At 37.9% G+C, this 22,792-nt stretch overlaps 1 protein-coding gene across 1 annotated transcript; it reads right to left on the bottom strand.

Annotated features, from left to right (window-relative positions):
- Nucleotides 1-20,040: 20,040 nt before the first annotated feature.
- Nucleotides 20,041-20,646, bottom strand: LOC139483997 (craniofacial development protein 2-like). The gene has a single exon (XM_071267717.1). It carries the CDS (start codon nucleotides 20,644-20,646, stop codon nucleotides 20,041-20,043), a length of 606 nt encoding a protein of 201 aa, XP_071123818.1.
- Between the last annotated feature and the right edge of the window lie 2,146 nt (nucleotides 20,647-22,792).

The raw sequence follows: 22,792 nt of genomic DNA, 5'->3' as shown, positions 1-22,792 counted from the left end.
TTTGCCGTAGGGATATGTCGAGGAGTATCGAATGTGTGGTTGATATGGAAAATACGTAAATTGGCAACTTTGAACCTCTGTGGTGGCCAGACGGGCCCGAATCCCAGAAAAATATTTAAGTGGGGAATAGCTTGGGTCAATACCTTTAAAATGAGCTAGGTCCGGTTCGGAACTTTGCCGTTGGTATATGCCGAAAAGTACCGAATGTATGCATATGGTTAATACGGAAAATTACGTTAAGGGGCACCTTTGAACCTCTGTGTAGGCCAGACAGGCCCGGATCCCAGAAAAATATTTAAGTAAGGAATAGCCTAGGTCAATACCTTTGAAATGGGCTTGGAAAGGTTCGAAAATTACCGTAAAGATATTTTTGGGAATTCCGAATGTAAGATTGTTGAAGAATCTCAATAAATGCGTTGTGTTTTCTATATACGTTTACATGTAGTGATAGGTAATAAATAATACAATAACATCACTTACAATAGCGTTATAGTTACAACGTTACCATAGCTTAATGTTTGTACCTTGCGTATTTTCCGAAGTATGTAACGAAAAATTGTAAGAAAATGTAAGTTCACAATATAGATAAAAGAAATTTAAATTTATGTCCATCTCAAATAAAATAATCTAGTTCCTTAACCGTAACTGATCACAACTAAAGTTTATCTCATAGTCCATTCATGGATTTTTCTTCTGCCGCTTACTGTAGCATCACTCAGCTGTAATTTTCTTTATGCGTTGTAAGTTCCTTTCTTGTATCTATTTGGCTTCTTGACTCTACCAGTTGAGAGTGTGTTCGTTCGTCTAGGTAGCAAGTTACTTTCTTTGAAATTTTCCTTAAATGGATTCATGTGCGATCTACTTTGTACGACCCATTGTGATGTGTCTTCTGCTCTTCTTTTGGCAACGGTCGTGCCTGAAGGTATATCATCTGAACGGTCATGTTTCCATAGCAACTTTGCCGTGGACTTTCCTTTTTCGCTGTGTTCTTGTCTTCAATGACGTTTACCAGAGCTATAGATGTTGTCGGATGGTTGATGTTTCTATTGATTAGTCCTGATAACACACATCCAAACTTTGACTGTACAACGATTGGTCCTTTTCCTCTTATAACTCTGTCCTCGATAATTTACCATTAGTAGTCGGTGCCTATGAGTAAGTCAATTTTGAAACGTTCTGTACTTAAGTTTAAATGTGTAAAGTTCCTTGTAGTCTGTGAAATCTTGTTTTAAATCGGAACCGCAATCTCTGGAACAATGAGTGTGTCGATATGGACTTTTTCTCCTGTGTCGGTCTGTTACTGTATTGTTGCAGTGTATAAGTTGCGAACCTTCTGGGATAAATTTCAAATCACAGACGGATGAATGCTTACTTTTTCTGTAGGATTTATTTCTAATTTATCAGTTAATTTCTGAGTTATAAAATTGAAGAAGGCTGTGCTCCCTCGTCAAATAAGATGTTACTTTCTAGTTCTTGGTCGTTATTTATTACTGGTGCAGTTGTGAATGTCGTGACTCTGATGTGATGGATACATTACTGTAGTCTCGTTTGGTGTTTCAACTGCGGTGTTTACCTGGAATTACCTCTTTTCCTTTACATATGCTAGTATGATGTATTCCGTTACACTTTTTGCATCGTTCAGTAGAGTGGCATGCGGCTACTTAGTGTGACCCTTTACAGTTAAAGCATAACTGTTTCTGTCTTACAATTTGATTTCTTATGTTTTCGTCTGTTACCTCAGGGCACTCCGCCGGATAGTGCTCAGCTAAACAAAATATACATGTATGTGTATTTACCATCTTACGTGTGTCTTTGAATTCGCTCTTGTATGAATGTGATTGCGTGCCCATAAAAAATTGCAGTGGCGTACAATATGTCTGAATTCATGACTCCTTCGCCAGCTTTATGTATTTCAATCTCTTTAGTTATTGCTATTCGTAGATTTTTCAATATCAAGTGATATCTCCCGCGTTTTCTTGCAATAGATTTTCTCATGTCAATCGGTAACTTGTCCAAAACTAAAGCGAACCATACATCTCAGGTGTTTGACAAAGTGACTCTAATCCTCGCACATATGATTCAAGTTTGTCTCCGTAAGATCTCAAGCTAAATGCATCATTTGTCGGTGCGGGTAAGCTCATGAGTGATTTCATGTAAGCATTAAAAAATTGTGTGAGTTTCCAAATCTCTCTCTTAGCAAACAAACGGCTATCTCATAATTGGTGTGCGTAAGCGCAAATCCTGCTATGGTTTGGGCGGCGGTTCTTATAAGCTGGGCTTTCAGATAACTAAATTTCTGTATTGGTGTAAGGCTACTATTTTTGTGTATGGTACATTCGTAAAAGTCCCAAAATGAGCTCAACTGCAAAACATACCCGTCAAAATGTGGCTAATCTAATTAAAATAATCTATGATTTACATTACTAAATACATTTGGTAGTTGGGCTGGTGGTTGTATATACGAACAATCTTCCTGAGTATTGTATGATTGTAAAATCGGACCAATAAAGTTGCTTGATTGATTTCCGGTAGGATTTTCCTCCGATGGAATTCGTTTTCTAGTGTTTAGCATGTAAACGGCTGATGTGTTTGTATAAATAGTGTTTGATGTAGGTATATAGCATTCAGTGTTAGTGTTAGCGTTCATTGTTTACTTTCTTTTAAATTAGAATTATTTGATTGTTTGCTTAAGTTTTCGTATTTGCTTTAGTTTACTGTCTAAATCAAACATATTCTCATCCGAGTATGTAATTTCTTGTTCAATGTGATCCTCGTGTTGGATTTTATCATCTTCTCGTTTAAATCATGAATAATCTTCTTTTTCTGGGTTACGTCTATGGCATTGAATTCCTCCATTTTGACGTTTTCAGGATTCTCTTTCAGCTCCTCGAATTTGATCCATAGCTTCGTCACTGCCGCTCTGTTGCCGACACGTATTGCCTTTAACGTCCGTCACGGCACCATAAATGTTAAAAAATCGCAATAAATGCGTTGTGTGTTCTATATACGTTTAATCGTCATGATAGCTAATGAATAATACAATAACGTCACTCACTACAGCGTTATGGTAACAACGTTACCATAGCATAATGTTTGTATTTGTATATTTTCTGACATGATTATTATGAAAATATGTTAAGGCACAACCTTTAACCCCAATTGTTGTCAGGATTGCCATGATCCCAGAAAAATATTAAATCGGAACTTTGCCGTAAGGATATGCTAAGATGTTTCGAATATGTGGTTTGTAAGTTAAATACGTTATATGAATTTCGTAACCACTGTAATGCAGATGGCTCTGGATTATATAAAAAAACAAGTAGTGAATAGCCTGGGTTCATACCAGTGCAGAAGAATAGAGAATGCTGCAACACTTTCAATGTTAGTAATTAACAGTGAACGCGAAAGTAGGAAGGTGACAGTGAAAAAAAGTGACATCATATTAGTAAGTAAAAGTTATGACGTAACATTACACAGGTAAATAAACACCATGGTGTAAAAGTTAAAGTAGTCTGATTTAAAACTGCTCATTAAGGTGTTTAAGGTTTTAGAGTAAGGTGTGTTAGGGTAAGAAAAAGTAGTGAATAGCCTGGGTTCATACCAGTGCTGAAGAATAGAGAATGCTGCAACACTTTCAATTTTAGTAATTAACAGAAGGAAGGTGACAGTGAAAAAAGTGACATCATATTAGTAAGTAAAAGTTATGACGTAACATTACACAGGTAAATAAGCATCATGGTGTAAAAGTTAAAGTAGTCTGATTTAAAACTGCTCATTAAGGTGTTTAAGGTTTTAGAGTAAGGTGTGTTAGGGTAAGGGTGGTTAGGGTTAGAATTTGAATAGGAGTACGGGGTAGGGTTTAAATTGAAAAAAAAACAGAATATAGGAATATTTTTATAAGTATTAGGATTATGAAGGCATCTTATAATCAATATTATTTCATTGATCTGAATACCTTTGAGACAAAAGAAAAACAAAAATGGAAGGACTTGCCAACAAGTGAGGTGAACCAAATTATTGACACTACAAGTGGGGATGAAATAATTTGTGATACTTACCTACTAATCTTGAAGTCAATAAAACGGGTAACAAGTAAGGTGTGGGCTTGTAGTTGGTTGTATTACGAAACAAAGAACGTTGGAAGGACCGTTCATCAGAAGTACGACTGCCTATACCCTTATTAAAATTGAAAATGGAAATGGGGAATGTGTCAAAGAGACAACAACCCGACCAAATAAAAAACAACAACAGAGAGTCATAAACCGCGTAGTAGTACGTGTCCTTATTTTTCTTTTCACATCTAGTAATTATTAGATTAAAATAATTACAAGTGGTGGTTAGGGGTGTAAAATTGAAAGAAAAAAAAATAATCATAAAAGACATATGTGTGTAAGTATTAAATAAACAATGGCATTAACAAACAAAAACATACCGGGTACGCCTAGATTGTCAGTTAATATACATGCTATACATAATAAAGAGGTTGCGCTAGGTTTATAAAGACAATACCAACGGGTCATTTACAAATAACGGTAAACTAATTACATCGAATGGCAAAGGATTTGGGGTTAAAAGGATATAGTATAAACCCAAAAGACGTGTTGGTAAAGCTTATTGAAGACAAAACGCATCAAGTGTTACCCCATACAGAAGTGTTCACTAAAAATGAATTAATACTAAAAGCAAAGAAACGTGGTATACCTTATATATAGATCAAAATAAAGGAAAAAGGACTGCAACAAGACATAGCTAAGAAACCTGTTATTAAGATGAAAGATGGTAGAAAAGAACTACAGTGTTTATTGAACCATTTGTTATTTCATTTTTAAGGCAAGTCGAAGTGCTTTACATACATTTGATTCGTAAAATTTCAGAGAAAACTTAAAGTAGGCATCGAAGGTGCTTCTAGTACAGTTGGTAAAAAAAACCTTGCAACAGGTGACAGTGATTCCACTTTTAAGGTCAACTCAAGCATGGCAAGTTAGTATTACTGAATCAACCAACTAAAACACTGAACTAACAGTAATGATAGAAAAGGCAAAAGAAAGCATAGCAACTTGCGTTACTGAACGTTAGTCATATTGTAGAAGTACACCTTCATATGAATAAATTGTATCCCTGAAGTTTGAGTCTTACCTACACCTTTCAGTAAAACTAGCACAGAAGAACATGAAGAAGGCCATTATTAACTTAAGCTGTATTCTCACAATCACATCATGAATAGGTGGATCAGAAAATTACATTTTACGAGTGAGTCAATACAAAAAATACAAAAAAGTACCCGTTAAAAATTCATAAAACATCAGAAAGAATAGAACTCACACAAACACGTTGTATTTAACCAATGCTACTAAACATCATTACTGTTGGATACAAAGTTTGTACTTGTTTGGCTTTATAAATATTTTGATATGAGCGTCACTGATGAGTCTTATGTAGACGAAACGCGCGTCTGGCGTACAAAATTATAATTCTGGTACTTTGATAACTATTTACACCACTGGGTCGATGCCACTGCTGGTGGACGTTTCGTCCCCGAGGGTATTACCAGCCCAGTAGTCAACACTTCGATGTTGACATGAATATCAATATTGTGGTCATTTTTATAAATTTCCCGTTTACAAAACTGAATTTTTCGAAAAACTAAGGATTTTCTTATCCCAGGAATAGATTACCTTAGCCGTATTTGGCACAACTTTTTGGAATTTTGGATCCTAAATGCTCTTCAACTCTGTACTTGTTTGGCTTTTTAAATATTTTGATATGAGCGTCACTGATGAGTCTTAAGTAGACGAAACGCGCGTCTGGCGTACAAAATTATAATCCTGGTACTTTGATAACTATATACACCACTGGGTCGATGCCACTGCTGGTGGACGTTTCGTCCCCGAGGGTATTACCAGCCCAGTAGTCAACACTTCGGTGTTGACATGAATATCAATATTGTGGTCATTTTTATAAATTTTACAAAATTATAATCCTGGTACTTTGATAACTATTATCACATTTGTTAAGTCCCCAAGTGTCATCCCACAATGGTAAAGTGTTTTTGTCGAAGATGTTTCAATCATTGTTAAAGTGAGGACTTTTTAGACGAGATTTAATATATTTTGATAAGATGAATATAGTGAAAATCGAAATTCCAGAAGAAGATACCATTACAATATTTTACAACATAGTACCAACGTAAAATGCGATTTCCTTATGTTATTTATGCTGACATTCAATGTAGCTCAGAACAGATAGACACTTGCCAACCTGACAAACTAAAAGCTTACACGGATGTTAACTAACAAAATACACCTTCTGGTTTTACTACTGTGTCCAGTATGCTCATAGAGAATATAAAGAAACAAAAGTGTACTTACTGGAAGACATTGTTCAGAGATTTGTGGCGTGTATGGAAGAGATAATGAAGGCGATTGCAGACATGTACATTGATAAAAGACCTGGTGATGACTGAAGAAGATCCCAATGTTTTACAGCGAGTTAAGATTGTCACATGTGCGATGATGAATTAGGTGAAGACAAAGTGCGTGATCACGAGCGTTCGACAGGTAAGTATCGTGGTGCAGCACATAAAAAAATGTAACTTAGACTGTCAATTACCGGTAAGAAATGCTTTTCATTGATTCGTGTAAGTTTATGTTAAATTCGTCCGACACCTTATATATTTAGCTTAGAATTTAAAGTTGAACCAATTTAAGGTATGAAAGTCGGGATTTAGGTAGAATAGTGAATTTATGATAAATAATTAAAAATAAAATGTTTATCTTACGATTTCATGAAGGGTCATTACGACATGACGAAAACACAACTACTATCTGCTGACCGACTTAATAATAAACACATTAGTGTGGCTGACTATGTTCATGTACTACATGTGTTTACTATTTTGTTTTTAGAAATTTGAAACAGTGTTGTTTCCAATGGTTGGTATTAACCAAAGTGCATCGTGTGTCAAAACTTTAACAATCAATTTGGCTTAAAATTTTCATTGACCTGAACACTAACCTTAGAATCATAGCCAGCATCGTATCTGAAAAGTATTCCTTTAAACTGATGAACAACTCATTGTTTGAAAATACCATGGAAAACACACGTTAACGGGTGAATATAATATTAATGACTACTGATAAGCAACCGTTGAAACTAATAGCTACACCCAACTGTGACCAATTCGTGGTGTATAACGAGTCCATGGTAGTAGTAAACATAAAGAAAACCAAACTAAAGTTTAACAAGCCTGTGAACTAAGGAGCAATTATCTTAGACATTTCAAAGATTTTAAATGTACGACTTTCATTTGGACTTTGTGCGTAAACCAACGGGAACAAAGTTCGACAATTGTTTACCGACACTGATAGTTAAGCCTATTAAATTTAAACCGACGACTTTTACAAAGACATATCTCACATTCAAAACAAGATTGACACATCAAACTATTGTATGGACAACCCGTTTTCGAATTCCGACCAACGTCAACAACAAAAAAATGATTAATATGCATGTGGTGGTCAAATGATGGCTAACTATGTATGGATTCTTACAAGATGTGTTAATATCGAATGGGTGATGGTCAACACACCAGGAAAGCTAAAGGAACGAAGAAAGAAGTCAATACACAGAACATTACATTTAACGATTGCAAGACGTGTTTGATGACCTTTTAACCCTTCCATTATGAGACCTGGAACCCATTGGACGTGTTAGTTTAAGACTACAACAAGCAAAGCGTATTTTGATATTTACGGACTTTAATTCCCCCTTACGTAATGGTAAATTACTTGAAACTTAAGATCTACTACATCACAGATGAACTTCAGATAAGAGCACCAGTGGTCTGTGGACACTTTTGTTTGTATTTGTCACAATTGTTGTCTGAAGGAAAACCTTGATGAATTTGCGTTTCCAAGACAGACGAATTTGGACTTTATGGAAATTGAGAAATAAATAGGAGTCAATTGCTTGAAGAATTGAACATGAACAACAATCCTATCACTAACATTAAATCTTAGAATAATAATACGGATGCTGCAACAAAACGACGAGTCATGCGTCAATTGAAACACTATACGAAACCGTTAGAATTAAAATTACAATCCGCGTGTAACCAGATAAAGAGAGATATAAAACGACTAGAGAAAGGATATGATACAGTCACTAAAGAACTCGAGAAAAAGGTAGATGAGTTTAAGACCACTCTGCACCAAGAACTCGAGGTAAATCAGATTAAAAACTCGACACATAAAACATTGATGAACTCTTGAAACTTTAGTTGTCAATAGAAGCTTAAGACCAAAACAAGGAAAATCTAGAGAGTCTGAGGATGTGTATTCTATCGAAACATGCTGGTGGGAGATTAAAATCCGTTAGTGGTTTATTATTTGGTAAAGACGTAGTCCAGATGTTTAAGCCTTCACCACATTAATACTCGCATAACGAAAGTATCCTTTATAATCTTGTGCAAATTGTCAAAGGCTATACTTGCTAAAAGGTTGGTTTGAATCAAGAGTTTAAGGACTTAGGTTACCCTTTTCATGGAACAAAGACCTCTTTCACCCACACCTGTTTTGTTTTCGCAAGACCTTTCCGATGCGGGTCAAATCCTGAACCGTCTTTTAAGTTAAGGTTCATAAAAAGAACTTTGTACTTTTTCGTCAGTAAAATCCTTGATGCGATACCTTTGGGCTGAACACCAGTTAAGACTTTTCTCGGTCCACTTTTTTGAACATTCTTTTCTTTAAAGTTTAAAACTGTGTCCGTCCCCTACTTTAAATTTAACCTGTTTCAATGAAAGAAGGTTACCTAACAAGTTCCATACACTTTATATTCGTGTTCTTTTTTACTAGCATTATAAGAAGCCATCTTAATTTATCTATATTTGGAGGTGTTGTACTAATGAAAGATATTGGCCATTATATGGATTCAAAAGTGTAACTTAACGTACTTTTCATATTAACCACACATGTTTCGGAAATCCTAAGCTTATCTCTACGGCAAAGTTCCAAACAGACCTATCTCATTTTAAAGGTATTGACCCAAGCTATTCCCCACTTAAATATTTTTCTGGGATCCGGGCCCGTCTGGCCACCACAGAGGTTCAAAGTTGCCAATTTACGTATTTTCCATATCAACCACACATTCGATACTCCTCGACATATCCCTACGGCAAAGTTCCGAACCGGACCTAGCTCATTTCAAAGGTATTGATCCAAGCTATTAGCCAGTTAAATATTTTTCTGGGATCCGGGCCCGTCTGGCCACCACAGAGGTTCAAAGTTGCCCATTTACGTATTTTCCATATCAACAACACATTCGATACTCCTCGACATACCCCTACGGCAAAGTTCCGAACCGGACCTAGCTCATTTCAAAGGTATTGATCCAAGATATTCCCCACTTAAATATTTTTCTGGGATCCGGGCCCGTCTGGCCTACACAGAGGTTCAAAGGTGCCCCTTAACGTAATTTTCCGTATTAACCATATGCATACATTCGGTACTTTTCGGCATATACCAACGGCAAAGTTCCGAACCGGACCTAGCTCATTTTAAAGGTATTGACCCAAGCTATTCCCCACTTAAATATTTTTCTGGGATCCGGGCCCGTCTGGCCACCACAGAGGTTCAAAGTTGCCAATTTACGTATTTTCCATATCAACCACACATTCGATACTCCTCGACATATCCCTACGGCAAAGTTCCGAATCGGACCTAGCTCATTTCAAAGGTATTGATCCAAGCTATTAGCCAGTTAAATATTTTTCTGGGATCCGGGCCCGTCTGGCCACCACAGAGGTTCAAAGTTGCCCATTTACGTATTTTCCATATCAACAACACATTCGATACTCCTCGACATATCCCTACGGCAAAGATCCGAACCGGACCTAGCTCATTTCAAAGGTATTGATCCAAGATATTTCCCACTTAAATATTTTTCTGGGATCCGGGCCCGTCTGGCCTACACAGAGGTTCAAAGGTGCCCCTTAACGTAATTTTCCGTATTAACCATATGCATACATTCGGTACTTTTCGGCATATACCAACGGCAAAGTTCCGAACCGGACCTAGCTCATTTTAAAGGTATTGACCCAAGCTATTCCCCACTTAAATATTTTTCTGGGATCCGGGCCCGTCTGGCCACCACAGAGGTTCAAAGTTGCCAATTTACGTATTTTCCTTATCAACCACACATTCGATACTCCTCGACATATCCCTACGGAAAAGTTCCGAATCGGACCTAGCTCATTTCAAAGGTATTGATCCAAGCTATTAGCCAGTTAAATATTTTTCTGGGATCCGGGCCCGTCTGGCCACCACAGAGGTTCAAAGATGCCCATTTACGTATTTTCCATATCAACCACATATTCGGTACTCCTCGACATATCCCTACGTCAAAGTTCCGAACCGGACCTAGCTCATTTTAAAGGTATTGATCCAAGCTATTCCCCACTTAAATATTTTTCTGGGATCCGGACCCGTCTGGCCTACACAGAGGTTCAAATGTGCCCCTTAACGTAATTTTCCGTATTAACCATATGCATACATTCGGTACTTTTCGGCATATACCAACGGCAAAGTTCCGAACCGGACCTAGCTCATTTTAAAGGTATTGACCCAAGATATTCCCCACTTAAATATTTTTCTGGGATCCGGGCCCTTCTGGCCACAACAGAGGTTCAAAGTTGCCAATTTACGTATTTTCCATATCAACCACACATTCGATACTCCTCAACATATCCCTACGGCAAAGTTCCGAACCGGACCTAGCTCATTTCAAAGGTATTGATCCAAGCTATTCCCCACTTAAATATTTTTTGGGATCCGGGCCCGTCTGGCCTACACAGAGGTTCAAATGTGTCCCTTAACGTAATTTTCCGTATTAACCATATGCATACATTCGGTACTTTTCGGCATATACCAACGGCAAAGTTCCGAACCGGACCTAGCTCATTTTAAAGGTATTGACCCAAGCTATTCCCCACTTAAATATTTTTCTGGGATCCGGGCCCGTCTGGCCACCACAGAGGTTCAAAGTTGCCCATTTACGTATTTTCCATATCAACCACACATTCGGTACTCCTCGACATATCCCTACGGCAAAGTTCCGAACCGGACCTAGCTCATTTTAAAGGTATTGATCCAAGCTATTCCCCACTTAAATATTTTTCTGGGATCCGGGCCCGTCTGGCCTACACAGAGGTTCAAATGTGCCCCTTAACGTAATTTTCCGTATTAACCATATGCATACATTCGGTACTTTTCGGCATATACCAACGGCAAAGTTCCGAACCGGACCTAGCTCATTTTAAAGGTATTGACCCAAGCTATTCCCCAACTAAATATTTTTTCTGGGATCCGGGCCCGTCTGGCCACCACAGAGGTTCAAAGTTGCCAATTTACTTATTTTCCATATCAACCACACATTCGATACTCCTCGACATATCCCTACGGCAAAGTTCCGAACCGGACCTAGCTCATTTCAAAGGTATTGATCCAAGCTATTCCCCACTTAAATATTTTTCTGGGATCCGGGCCCGTCTGGCCTACACAGAGGTTCAAAGGTGCCCCTTAACGTAATTTTCCGTATTAACCATATGCATACATTCGGTACTTTTCGGCATATACCAACGGCAAAGTTCCGAACCGGACCTAGCTCATTTTAAAGGTATTGACCCAAGCTATTCCCCACTTAAATATTTTTCTGGGATCCGGGCCCGTCTGGCCACCACAGAGGTTCAAAGTTGCCAATTTACGTATTTTCCATATCAACCACACATTCGATACTCCTTGGCATATCCCTACGGCAAAGTTCCGAACCGGACCTAGCTCATTTCAAAGGTATTGATCCAAGCTATTAGCCAGTTAAATATTTTTATGGGATCCGGGCCCGTCTGGCCACCACAGAGGTTCAAAGTTGCCTATTTACGTATTTTCCATATCAACCACACATTCGGTACTCCTCGACATATCCCTACGGCAAAGTTCCGAACCGGACCTAGCTCATTTTATATTTTTCTGGGATCCGGGCCCATCTGGCCTACACAGAGGTTCAAATGTGCCCCTTAACGTAATTTTCCGTATTAACCATATGCATACATTCGGTACTTCTCGGCATATACCAAAGGCAAAGTTCCGAACCGGACCTAGCTCATTTTAAAGGTATTGACCCAAGCTATTCCCCACTTAAATATTTTTTCTGGGATCCGGGCCCGTCTGGCCACCACAGAGGTTCAAAGTTGCCAATTTACGTATTTTCCATATCAACCACACATTCGATACTCCTCGACATATCCCTACGGCAAAGTTCCGAACCGGACCTAGCTCATTTCAAAGGTATTGATCCAAGCTATTCCCCACTTAAATATTTTTCTGGGATCCGGGCCCGTCTGGCCTACACAGAGGTTCAAAGTTGCCCATTTACGTATTTTCCATATCAACCACATATTCGGTACTCCTCGACATATCCCTACGGCAAAGTTCCGAACCGGACCTAGCTCATTTTAAAGGTATTGATCCAAGCTATTCCCCACTTAAATATTTTTCTGGGATGCGGACCCGTCTGGCCTACACAGAGGTTCAAATGTGCCCCTTAACGTAATTTTCCGTATTAACCATATGCATACATTCGGTACTTTTCGGCATATACCAACGGCAAAGTTCCGAACCGGACCTAGCTCATTTTAAAGGTATTGACCCAAGATATTCCCCACTTAAATATTTTTCTGGGATCCGGGCCCTTCTGGCCACCACAGAGGTTCAAAGTTGCCAATTTACGTATTTTCCATATCAACCACACATTCGATACTCCTCAACATATCCCTACGGCAAAGTTCCGAACCGGACCTAGCTCATTTCAAAGGTATTGATCCAAGCTATTCCCCACTTAAATATTTTTTGGGATCCGGGCCCGTCTGGCCTACACAGAGGTTCAAATGTGTCCCTTAACGTAATTTTCCGTATTAACCATATGCATACATTCGGTACTTTTCGGCATATACCAACGGCAAAGTTCCGAACCGGACCTAGCTCATTTTAAAGGTATCGACCCAAGCTATTCCCCACTTAAATATTTTTCTGGGATCCGGGCCCGTCTGGCCACCACAGAGGTTCAAAGTTGCCCATTTACGTATTTTCCATATCAACCACACATTCGGTACTCCTCGACATATCCCTACGGCAAAGTTCCAAACCGGACCTAGCTCATTTTAAAGGTATTGATCCAAGCTATTCCCCACTTAAATATTTTTCTGGGATCCGGGCCCGTCTGGCCTACACAGAGGTTCAAATGTGCCCCTTAACGTAATTTTCCGTATTAACCATATGCATACATTCGGTACTTTTCGGCATATACCAACGGCAAAGTTCCGAACCGGACCTAGCTCATTTTAAAGGTATTGACCCAAGCTATTCCCCAACTAAATATTTTTTCTGGGATCCGGGCCCGTCTGGCCACCACAGAGGTTCAAAGTTGCCAATTTACTTATTTTCCATATCAACCACACATTCGATACTCCTCGACATATCCCTACGGCAAAGTTCCGAACCGGACTTAGCTCATTTCAAAGGTATTGATCCAAGCTATTCCCCACTTAAATATTTTTCTGGGATCCGGGCCCGTCTGGCCTACACAGAGGTTCAAAGGTGCCCCTTAACGTAATTTTCCGTATTAACCATATGCATACATTCGGTACTTTTCGGCATATACCAACGGCAAAGTTCCGAACCGGACCTAGCTCATTTTAAAGGTATTGACCCAAGCTATTCCCCACTTAAATATTTTTCTGGGATCCGGGCCCGTCTGGCCACCACAGAGGTTCAAAGTTGCCAATTTACGTTTTTTCCATATCAACCACACATTCGATACTCCTTGGCATATCCCTACGGCAAAGTTCCGAACCGGACCTAGCTCATTTCAAAGGTATTGATCCAAGCTATTAGCCAGTTAAATATTTTTATGGGATCCGGGCCCGTCTGGCCACCACAGAGGTTCAAAGTTGCCTATTTACGTATTTTCCATATCAACCACACATTCGGTACTCCTCGACATATCCCTACGGCAAAGTTCCGAACCGGACCTAGCTCATTTTATATTTTTCTGGGATCCGGGCCCGTCTGGCCTACACAGAGGTTCAAATGTGCCCCTTAACGTAATTTTCCGTATTAACCATATGCATACATTCGGTACTTTTCGGCATATACCAACGGCAAAGTTCCGAACCGGACCTAGCTCATTTTAAAGGTATTGACCCAAGCTATTCCCCACTTAAATATTTTTTCTGGGATCCGGGCCCGTCTGGCCACCACAGAGGTTCAAAGTTGCCAATTTACTTATTTTCCATATCAACCACACATTCGATACTCCTCGACATATCCCTACGGCAAAGTTCCGAACCGGACCTAGCTCATTTCAAAGGTATTGATCCAAGCTATTCCCCACTTAAATATTTTTCTAGGATCCGGGCCCGTCTGGCCTACACAGAGGTTCAAAGGTGCCCCTTAACGTAATTTTCCGTATTAACCATATGCATACATTCGGTACTTTTCGGCATATACCAACGGCAAAGTTCCGAACCGGACCTAGCTCATTTTAAAGGTATTGACCCAAGCTATTCCCCACTTAAATATTTTTCTGGGATCCGGGCCCGTCTGGCCACCACAGAGGTTCAAAGTTGCCAATTTACGTATTTTCCATATCAACCACGCATTCGATACTCCTTGACATATCCCTACGGCAAAGTTCCGAACCGGACCGAGCTCATTTCAAAGGTATTGATCCAAGCTATTAGCCAGTTAAATATTTTTATGGGATCCGGGCCCGTCTGGCCACCACAGAGGTTCAAAGTTGCCTATTTACGTATTTTCCATATCAACCACACATTCGATACTCCTCGACATATCCCTACGGCAAAGTTCCGAACCGGACCTAGCTCATTTCAAAGGTATTAATCCAGGCTATTCCCCACTTAAATATTTTTCTGGGATCCGGGCCCGTCTGGCCTACACAGAGGTTCAAATGTGTCCCTTAACGTAATTTTCCGTATTAACCATATGCATACATTCGGTACTTTTCGGCATATACCAACGGCAAAGTTCCGAACCGGACCTAGCTCATTTTAAAGGTATTGACCCAAGCTATTCCCCACTTAAATATTTTTCTGGGATCCGGGCCCGTCTGGCCACCACAGAGGTCCAAAGTCGTCTTAGGGTGGTCATCGTCATTTAAGCAGTCTCTGGTAGGTGTTCACTATTAATTTCTTTTCTTTTTTGGCTTTCCATAAGTATTTCTATGTATATTTCTATATGTTTCTGGAGTAATTGGATTTTGTTTCATATTTTATATATTAAATTACATCTTTGGTGAATCCTCTGTAATGTTTTATTGATAAAAATCTATATAACATAAAGACAAATATACAACTTGTATCAGGATTTATATTCGAGGACAACGAAAATTTATGACAGCTTGAAGGGGTCATAGAATGGTATCTTTTCCCTCAGGCTTTATAGTGATTTTCAACTAAATTTAAATATTGAACCGACGGCTAGCAGTCGGTTGGATATTGAATATCAATTATCGAATGTCAAATAAAGGACAGACCGCTTACATACATATTTAAAACGGAATGAAATGCTTTAGAAGAGAGCAGGAACCGTGAAATTGTCGATTTCCGCTGTTAGATTGCATTTAACTAAGATTTCGCGATTTTTGGAACGTTTGAGCATCACGCAGTTTTTTGGTTTTTAGACATATCGTCAAAATTGGCTGCTGGAAAAAAGTGGCTGCTATCTTGATTGGCCGATGAAAGTGGCTGCCAGCTTGAGTCTGGTGATAAGATCTGAACAAATGTGATTGTATTAACGTACATGTATGCAATGTATGCATGAAAGGAACACACGATTGTGCATCGAACGTAACAGAAATTTTAATAGCTAGTATCTGGATACATTGATTGGAAATGCATTTTCGAAAAGCTGTCATGATTCATTAGATAGAATTTATTTTTTATGTTAAATTGTGTAACAATATTAAGTACATCTGTCCAATAATTTCTGAATTTATTTTGTTAGCACGAGTAACTACTCTATACTTGGCTTTTCTTATGTAGCCCCGATTTCGTGATGAACATCAGCCGAGATGAACTTTTATAATATAATAAAAAGAGAAAAACGAAAAATAAAGGGTTCCGTTTTTGCTGACTCGATTTCCTAAATATAACAAATAAATCTAAAATCATCCTAACTTTTCAAGATCTTCCACGAGCAATCCGTAGTTCCTTTTCGAAGGCCCAATTGTCTTCAAGACTAGCTGTTGTGAGTAGATAACTCTCTGAAGTAGTTTTTTTAAAGTACATTTTAGACAAGGGTTGTGAGAACAAACAATGTCTGACTTTAAAGCAAATACTCCATACTCCATACTCATACTTACAATAGTCACTCCACTGGTACGAAATACACAAATCTTACTTGCAAGACTAAACTAATGTGTATTTGTTATAGTTTAATTGCTACATTATGGATCTACAATCTGTCGATACCTGTATCTTGTCATTGCATTATTTTTTTTCTATGACTATGAATGACGATTTTACACTAAATTCATTAGATTTTGGATGTGTAATGATTGCAAATTTAGTCTTAGATACATGATGTTTAATGAGTTGTTATTGGCTTAGAACTAGCTGTCAGTAACTGCATCCGACAACACTGATGCTGAATATGTGATAGGCAGGCATGGTTGCAGAGTGAAAATGAGAATGGTGAATGTGCTATCGATCTCTGTCTTTGCAATAAACTGGTGATAGTAGGGACCATCTTTCCACATAAAAACATCCATAAACTAACATGGAAATCACCTGATGGAAGAACAGTTAACCAGATTTACCACATATTGGTGAACAACAAGTGGCGTAGATCATTAAGAGATGTACGAATACTCAGGGTGCAGATGTAAACAGTGATCACTATCTACTGAAAGCTACCATCAAACTAAAACTAAGAAAGGCACGTTTTGAAAACCAGTGTTGACTTCAATAATTAATTGGTAATGCATGGATAAATGATTACTCACATTAATTACCACAACTTAAAAGACTGTCAACACGTTTAGAGGACTCAGTTTTGTGTAGTTTTCTGTCTTTGTTAAAGGTTTTTCTTTTACATAAAAAACATGTTTTCATATCCAAACTACAAGGAAGAAACTGATCGCGAGATCGTATAAAAGTGTCAGGTTGTGAGGATACATGTCGATCAGTTTGATCACATATATGGATTTCTGTTGTTTCTAATTTAAAGTTCCCCAAGGGTAACTGGGGAAGCGAAATATAGTCACTTGGTCTTCTCCCGACCGGCAGTAAAACGAAGTTGGGCGTCCGTTTGGCTGTGCGGGATGTATCAAGTTCGCAGTCACGTCCGGTCAGAATGGGGACATTAAATCCGTTGCCTCGTGTAAAGAGAGTGCCACGTTCTTTGCACGTTAAGAACCCTTGCAACAACTCTTTGAGGGGTCCGTAGGTGGCCTGTTGCAATGGAAAATTTCAGTCTCAATCCAATATACCATCATTTTCCAGCGGCAGTCCAAATTTTCCCGACCATCATCCCGAGGGGCCTCTATTATGACAAGACCTACCTATGGTTTTTATTGTTAACTTGTTCTCGTCCTGAACATGCATGAAATATTTGCCACTGGGCATTAAGCAACCATCAATCAATCAATCAATCTAATTTAAAGACGCAACAATTTTGCCTTCTGGTGCAAGTCTCATAACATCACTGATGATTCGCCCAAGGAAAGCATAATATCAGGAGAAGTTGGTTTTAGCATCACCTTGTCACACACCAAATCTCTGCGAAACTTCAATTTTAGTTTTTTTCCCGACCCCTTGCATGCATATTAATTGCTCTGAGGTTAAACATTGACATACAATGTATTTTCACACAATATCAACTTTAGTCATTATCCGGAAAAACCTCTTATCCGAAGGATTTGGTTAACTTTTATAAAAAGTCAAAATTTTATTAACAAAAATATAACTTATTTACAGAAAATACACGAAAGAACTACTATATATATTAAAATCACTCAAAAAAAATTAACTTTTCCTACAAAATCTACATAATCACATCGAAACTATCAAATTCATTGTGAGGGAAAAAATAAGTGGTGGAGCTGATTGACGGATAGGAAATTTCCGTAAATAAAAAAGGTACAAATATTTTTTTTATTTTTGAGTTTTTGACAAAATTGTTTGGAATTTGCCCAACAAAATGTACATGCAGTATCGCAATAGTATGTTTTGTCCTTTCAAATGTCAAATACTGTTGAATCATATGTTTTCTCGTTTTCAAAGAAAAACGCGTTAAATTTCTATCCAAAAAAAACAGCCAACTTTAAGTTTGAAAGTTTTACTTGGAGATGGTATTATATTTATGTCTTCATCATTCCGATGATCCTTGATGATATGTGCATAGAAAATATTTACGAAAACAGCGGGAAATTTAACCAAAAAATATATTTTTGGATTTTAAGGTAACTACCCAAAACCGTAAATTGAGGGGTACAATAAAGTACAAAAATGTGACCATAGAAACTTTTTACGACCTGACGAAAATTAAAATATAGATATTATTCTATCATTTAAAACAATTTGCAGCCGTGTGTTAAAATTTTGACTTTTTATAAAAGTTAACCAAATCCTTCGGATAAGAGGTTTTTCCGGATAATGACTAAGGTTGATATTGTGTGAAAATACATTGTATGTCAATGTTTAACCTCAGAGCAATTAATATGCATGCAAGGGGTCGGGAAAAAAAAACTAAAATTGAAGTTTCGCAGAGATTTGGTGTGTGACAAGGTGATGCTAAAACCAACTTCTCCTGATATTATGCTTTCCTTGGGCGAATCATCAGTGATGTTATGAGACTTGACCTAGAAGGCAAAATTGTTGCGTCTTTAAATTAGATTGATTGATTGATTGTTGGTTGCTTAATGTCCAGTGGCAAATATTTCATGCATGTTCAGGACGAGAACAAGTTAGCAATAAAAACCATAGGTAGGTCTTGTCATAATAGAGGCCACTCGGGATGATGGTCGGGAAAATTTGGACTGCCGCTGGAAAATGATGGTATATTGGATTGAGACTGAAATTTTCCATTGCAACAGGCCACCTACGGACCCCTCAAAGAGTTGTTGCAAGGGTTCTTAACGTGCAAAGAACGTGGCACTCTCTTTACACGAGGCAACGGATTTAATGTCCCCATTCTGACCGGACGTGACTGCGAACTTGATACATCCCAAACAGCCAAACGGACGCCCAACTTCGTTTTACTGCCGGTCGGGAGAAGACCATGTGACTATATTTCGTTTCCCCAGTTACCCTTGGGGAACTTTAAATTAGAAACAACAGAAATCCATATATGTGATCAAACTGATAGACATGTATCCTCACAACCTGACACTTTTATACGATCTCGCGATCAGTTTCTTCCTTGTAGTTTGGATATGAAAACATGTTTTTTATGTAAAAGAAAAACCTTTAACAAAGACAGAAAACTACACAAAACTGAGTCCTCTAAACGTGTTGACAGTCTTTTAAGTTGTGGTAATTAATGTGAGTAATCATTTATCCATGCATTACCAATTAATTATTGAAGTCAACACTGGTTTTCAAAACGTGCCTTTCTTAGTTTTAGTTTGATGGTAGCTTTCAGTAGATAGTGATCACGGTTTACATCTGCACCCTGAGTATTCGTACATCTCTTAATGATCTACGCCACTTGTTGTTCACCAATATGTGGTAAATCTGGTTAACTGTTCTTCCATCAGGTGATTTCCATGTTAGTTTATGGATGTTTTTATGTGGAAAGATGGTCCCTTCTATCACCAGTTTATTGCAAAGACAGAGATCGATAGCACATTCACCATTCTCATTTTCACCCTGCAACCATGCCTGCCTATCACATATTCAGCATCAGTGTTGTCGGATCCTACTTTAGCATTAAGGTCTCCCTTTATTACCAGCATGTCGTGTTGAGGTACTTAAGAAATGGCAGTATGCAGCTGTTCATAAAAATCATCCTTGGTCTCATCTTCAGCATCATTTGTTTGTGTGTAACAGTAGTTGGAGTTAAATCTTGCTGTTACTAATCTTTCACTGATTGGTTCCCATTCTAGTAATGATTTTGCCTTTTCTTTGCATATAATTATTGCTACACCATTAATAAGTCTGTCAATGTTTCCAGAGTGTAGGATGATGTTTCCACTATTTGTTCTTGTCTTTACTGAGCCAGTCCAACGACATTCGCTCAAACCAAAAATCTCCAACCTGTAGTGCTGCATTTCCTTGATGATCTGTGCAGTCTTTGATGTTTCAAACATGGTTCGAACATTCCAGACTCCTTTATGTATTTGTGCTTTAGGCCCTAGAAGACTCATATTCATTTTCCTAGTTTCCACAATAGGGCTTTCACTAGGAAATGTCATTCCGCTGTGGTTTGAGGCCACCGTTGAACCTATAACAGAGGGTAATCTTATTTCATTTGTTGAGGTTTCTGTACCTGTAGTTGTTTTTACAGGATGGGGAGTTAACCCCATGCCCAACACTCCAACCTGGAGGGCCAGGGAATTTGTAGTCAAGGTTTCCATTCTCTAGAAAGGCTGCTGTCCTGAGCTTATGAATCTATTCTATCCAAGTTTACCATCTCCTAGATGAGTTGCCTTACTGGGCTACGACTCTCATCTAACCGCTAATCTAATCTATAATTATTTAATATTAATGATGTTAAATGTATTTTTGTTGGACATTTCATGAATCTGAGTTAAAGAACTAAGCTCATAAAGCAAAACAAGCTTTCACACTTGCCAGTTGTACATAGTAATATGTTAATGGCATTTAAACGCTGTCGTCAGTTATATTCCTTTTTATGTATGCCATTATTTTTTTTTATTTTTTTGTGAAAATATTAACGAGGTGTTATATATAAATTTCAGAATGGATATGGGGAATGTGCCAAAGAGACAACAACCTGACCAAAGACCAGACAACAGCCGAAGGCTATCCATGGGTCTTCAATGAAGCGATAAACTCCCGCACCCGAAGGAGTCCCTCAGCTGGCCCCTAAACAAATATGTATTCTAGTTCAATGATAATGGAAGTCACACTAAACTCTGAATTATAGACAAGAAACTAAATTAAAAATCATACAAGACTAACATACGTTCCCTTGTCACCATCTTACGGTGTTTATATATCTCAACTTGTACGATTCGCTCGTGTATGTAACAATGTTTTAGATTTTAACGAGAGAAATTTATGTATTACTGAAAAATTATTACACCAGGGTTTTCGATATCACAAACTAGTCAAAACATTTACTAAATTTTATCATCGGTATAAGGACATCATTCATAAATATAGCTCAACATGCAGACTTCTTATACGTTAAGGTATTTCACATCCATTTTTTTTATGGAAATATTCTTTATAAAGCAGAAAAATGTCAGTATTCACCTCAGAAACTTACAAAACCTTTAAGGTAGATACATGGTATATCGCCATCTTGGATTGTACAATCACAGTACAAAATCGGTCTAGTTATTTGCCTAAATCTTCAAATTTGGAGACAGATTTGCAATTAAATGGTTAGACTGTTTTTTCTACATAAAGAAAACTTGTTAATTAATTGTATTATACAAAATGTGTTAACAAATATCATTTTTTTTTTGGTTTTAGAAACATTTTTTTCAAATGAGCCATTTAAGGGGAGATAACTCTTTTAGTACAAAATTTATACTGGACTAATAGGGACATTTTTTATTTTTACTTGTAGCAAGAAAACAAGTTCGGTGACACCATGTTTTCTTTTTATTTTCTTAAAACATATTAAGAAACCTATCTTCCCACAATTTATTTCAAAATTCTATCTCATAGAATTTTCTTTATGCACACTAATGTGTTGTTTCATGAACAAACTAACCAAATTTTGGCAATTTTCAACGACTCATAGCTTGAAAAATAGCACTGTGACCCATACGTTTTATTAAATTTTTGAAAAGAGCATAGTAAAATCTTCCTTTTAGCAAATTATAAGAAAATTCTGTCTCAAAAAATATATACTTATGATCTACCTTAAATAGACTTATCAAGAAGGGAGATAGTTACGATACTGTTGTCAGATCATTAAAGATTGCATTTTTTTGGCGTTAATATTGATTCACTTATAGTCCAGTTGTTGGCATGACACGGGTTATGTTCTTCTCATATATGTTATGATGGTATGATACTAAACCCCTAAAGGGAAGGATTGTGCCTGATATTCATATGATAAAATCATAATCTTTCAATCAGTTTAATTGAAGTCTGGAGCTGGCATGTCAGTAAACTGCTAGTAGTCTGTTGTTATTTATGTATCACTGTCATTTTGTTTATTTTCTTTGGTTACATCTTCTGAAATCAGACTCGGACTTCTATTGATCTGAATTTTAAATGTGCGTATTGTTATGCGTTTACTTTTCTATATTGGCTAGAGTTATTGGGGGAGGGTTGAGATCTCATGAACATGTTTAACCCCGCCGCATTTTTGCGCCTGTGCCAAGTCAGGAGCCTCTGGCCTTTGGTAGTCTTGTATTATTTTAATTTTAGTTTCTTGTGTCCAATTTGGAAATTAGTATGGCGTTTATTATCACTGAACTAGTATAAATTTGTTTAGGGGTCGCCTCCGGGTGCGGGAATTTCTCGCTACATTGAGGACCTGTTGGTGACCTGTTGGTGACCTTCTGCTGTTGTTTTGTC

The sequence above is a fragment of the Mytilus edulis genome, chromosome 8, assembly GCF_963676685.1.
Source record: "Mytilus edulis chromosome 8, xbMytEdul2.2, whole genome shotgun sequence".
NCBI classification, from domain to species: Eukaryota; Metazoa; Mollusca; class Bivalvia; order Mytilida; family Mytilidae; genus Mytilus; species Mytilus edulis.
The sequence above is the reverse complement of the archived record's forward strand: the minus strand, read 5'-3'. Positions and strand labels throughout refer to the sequence as shown.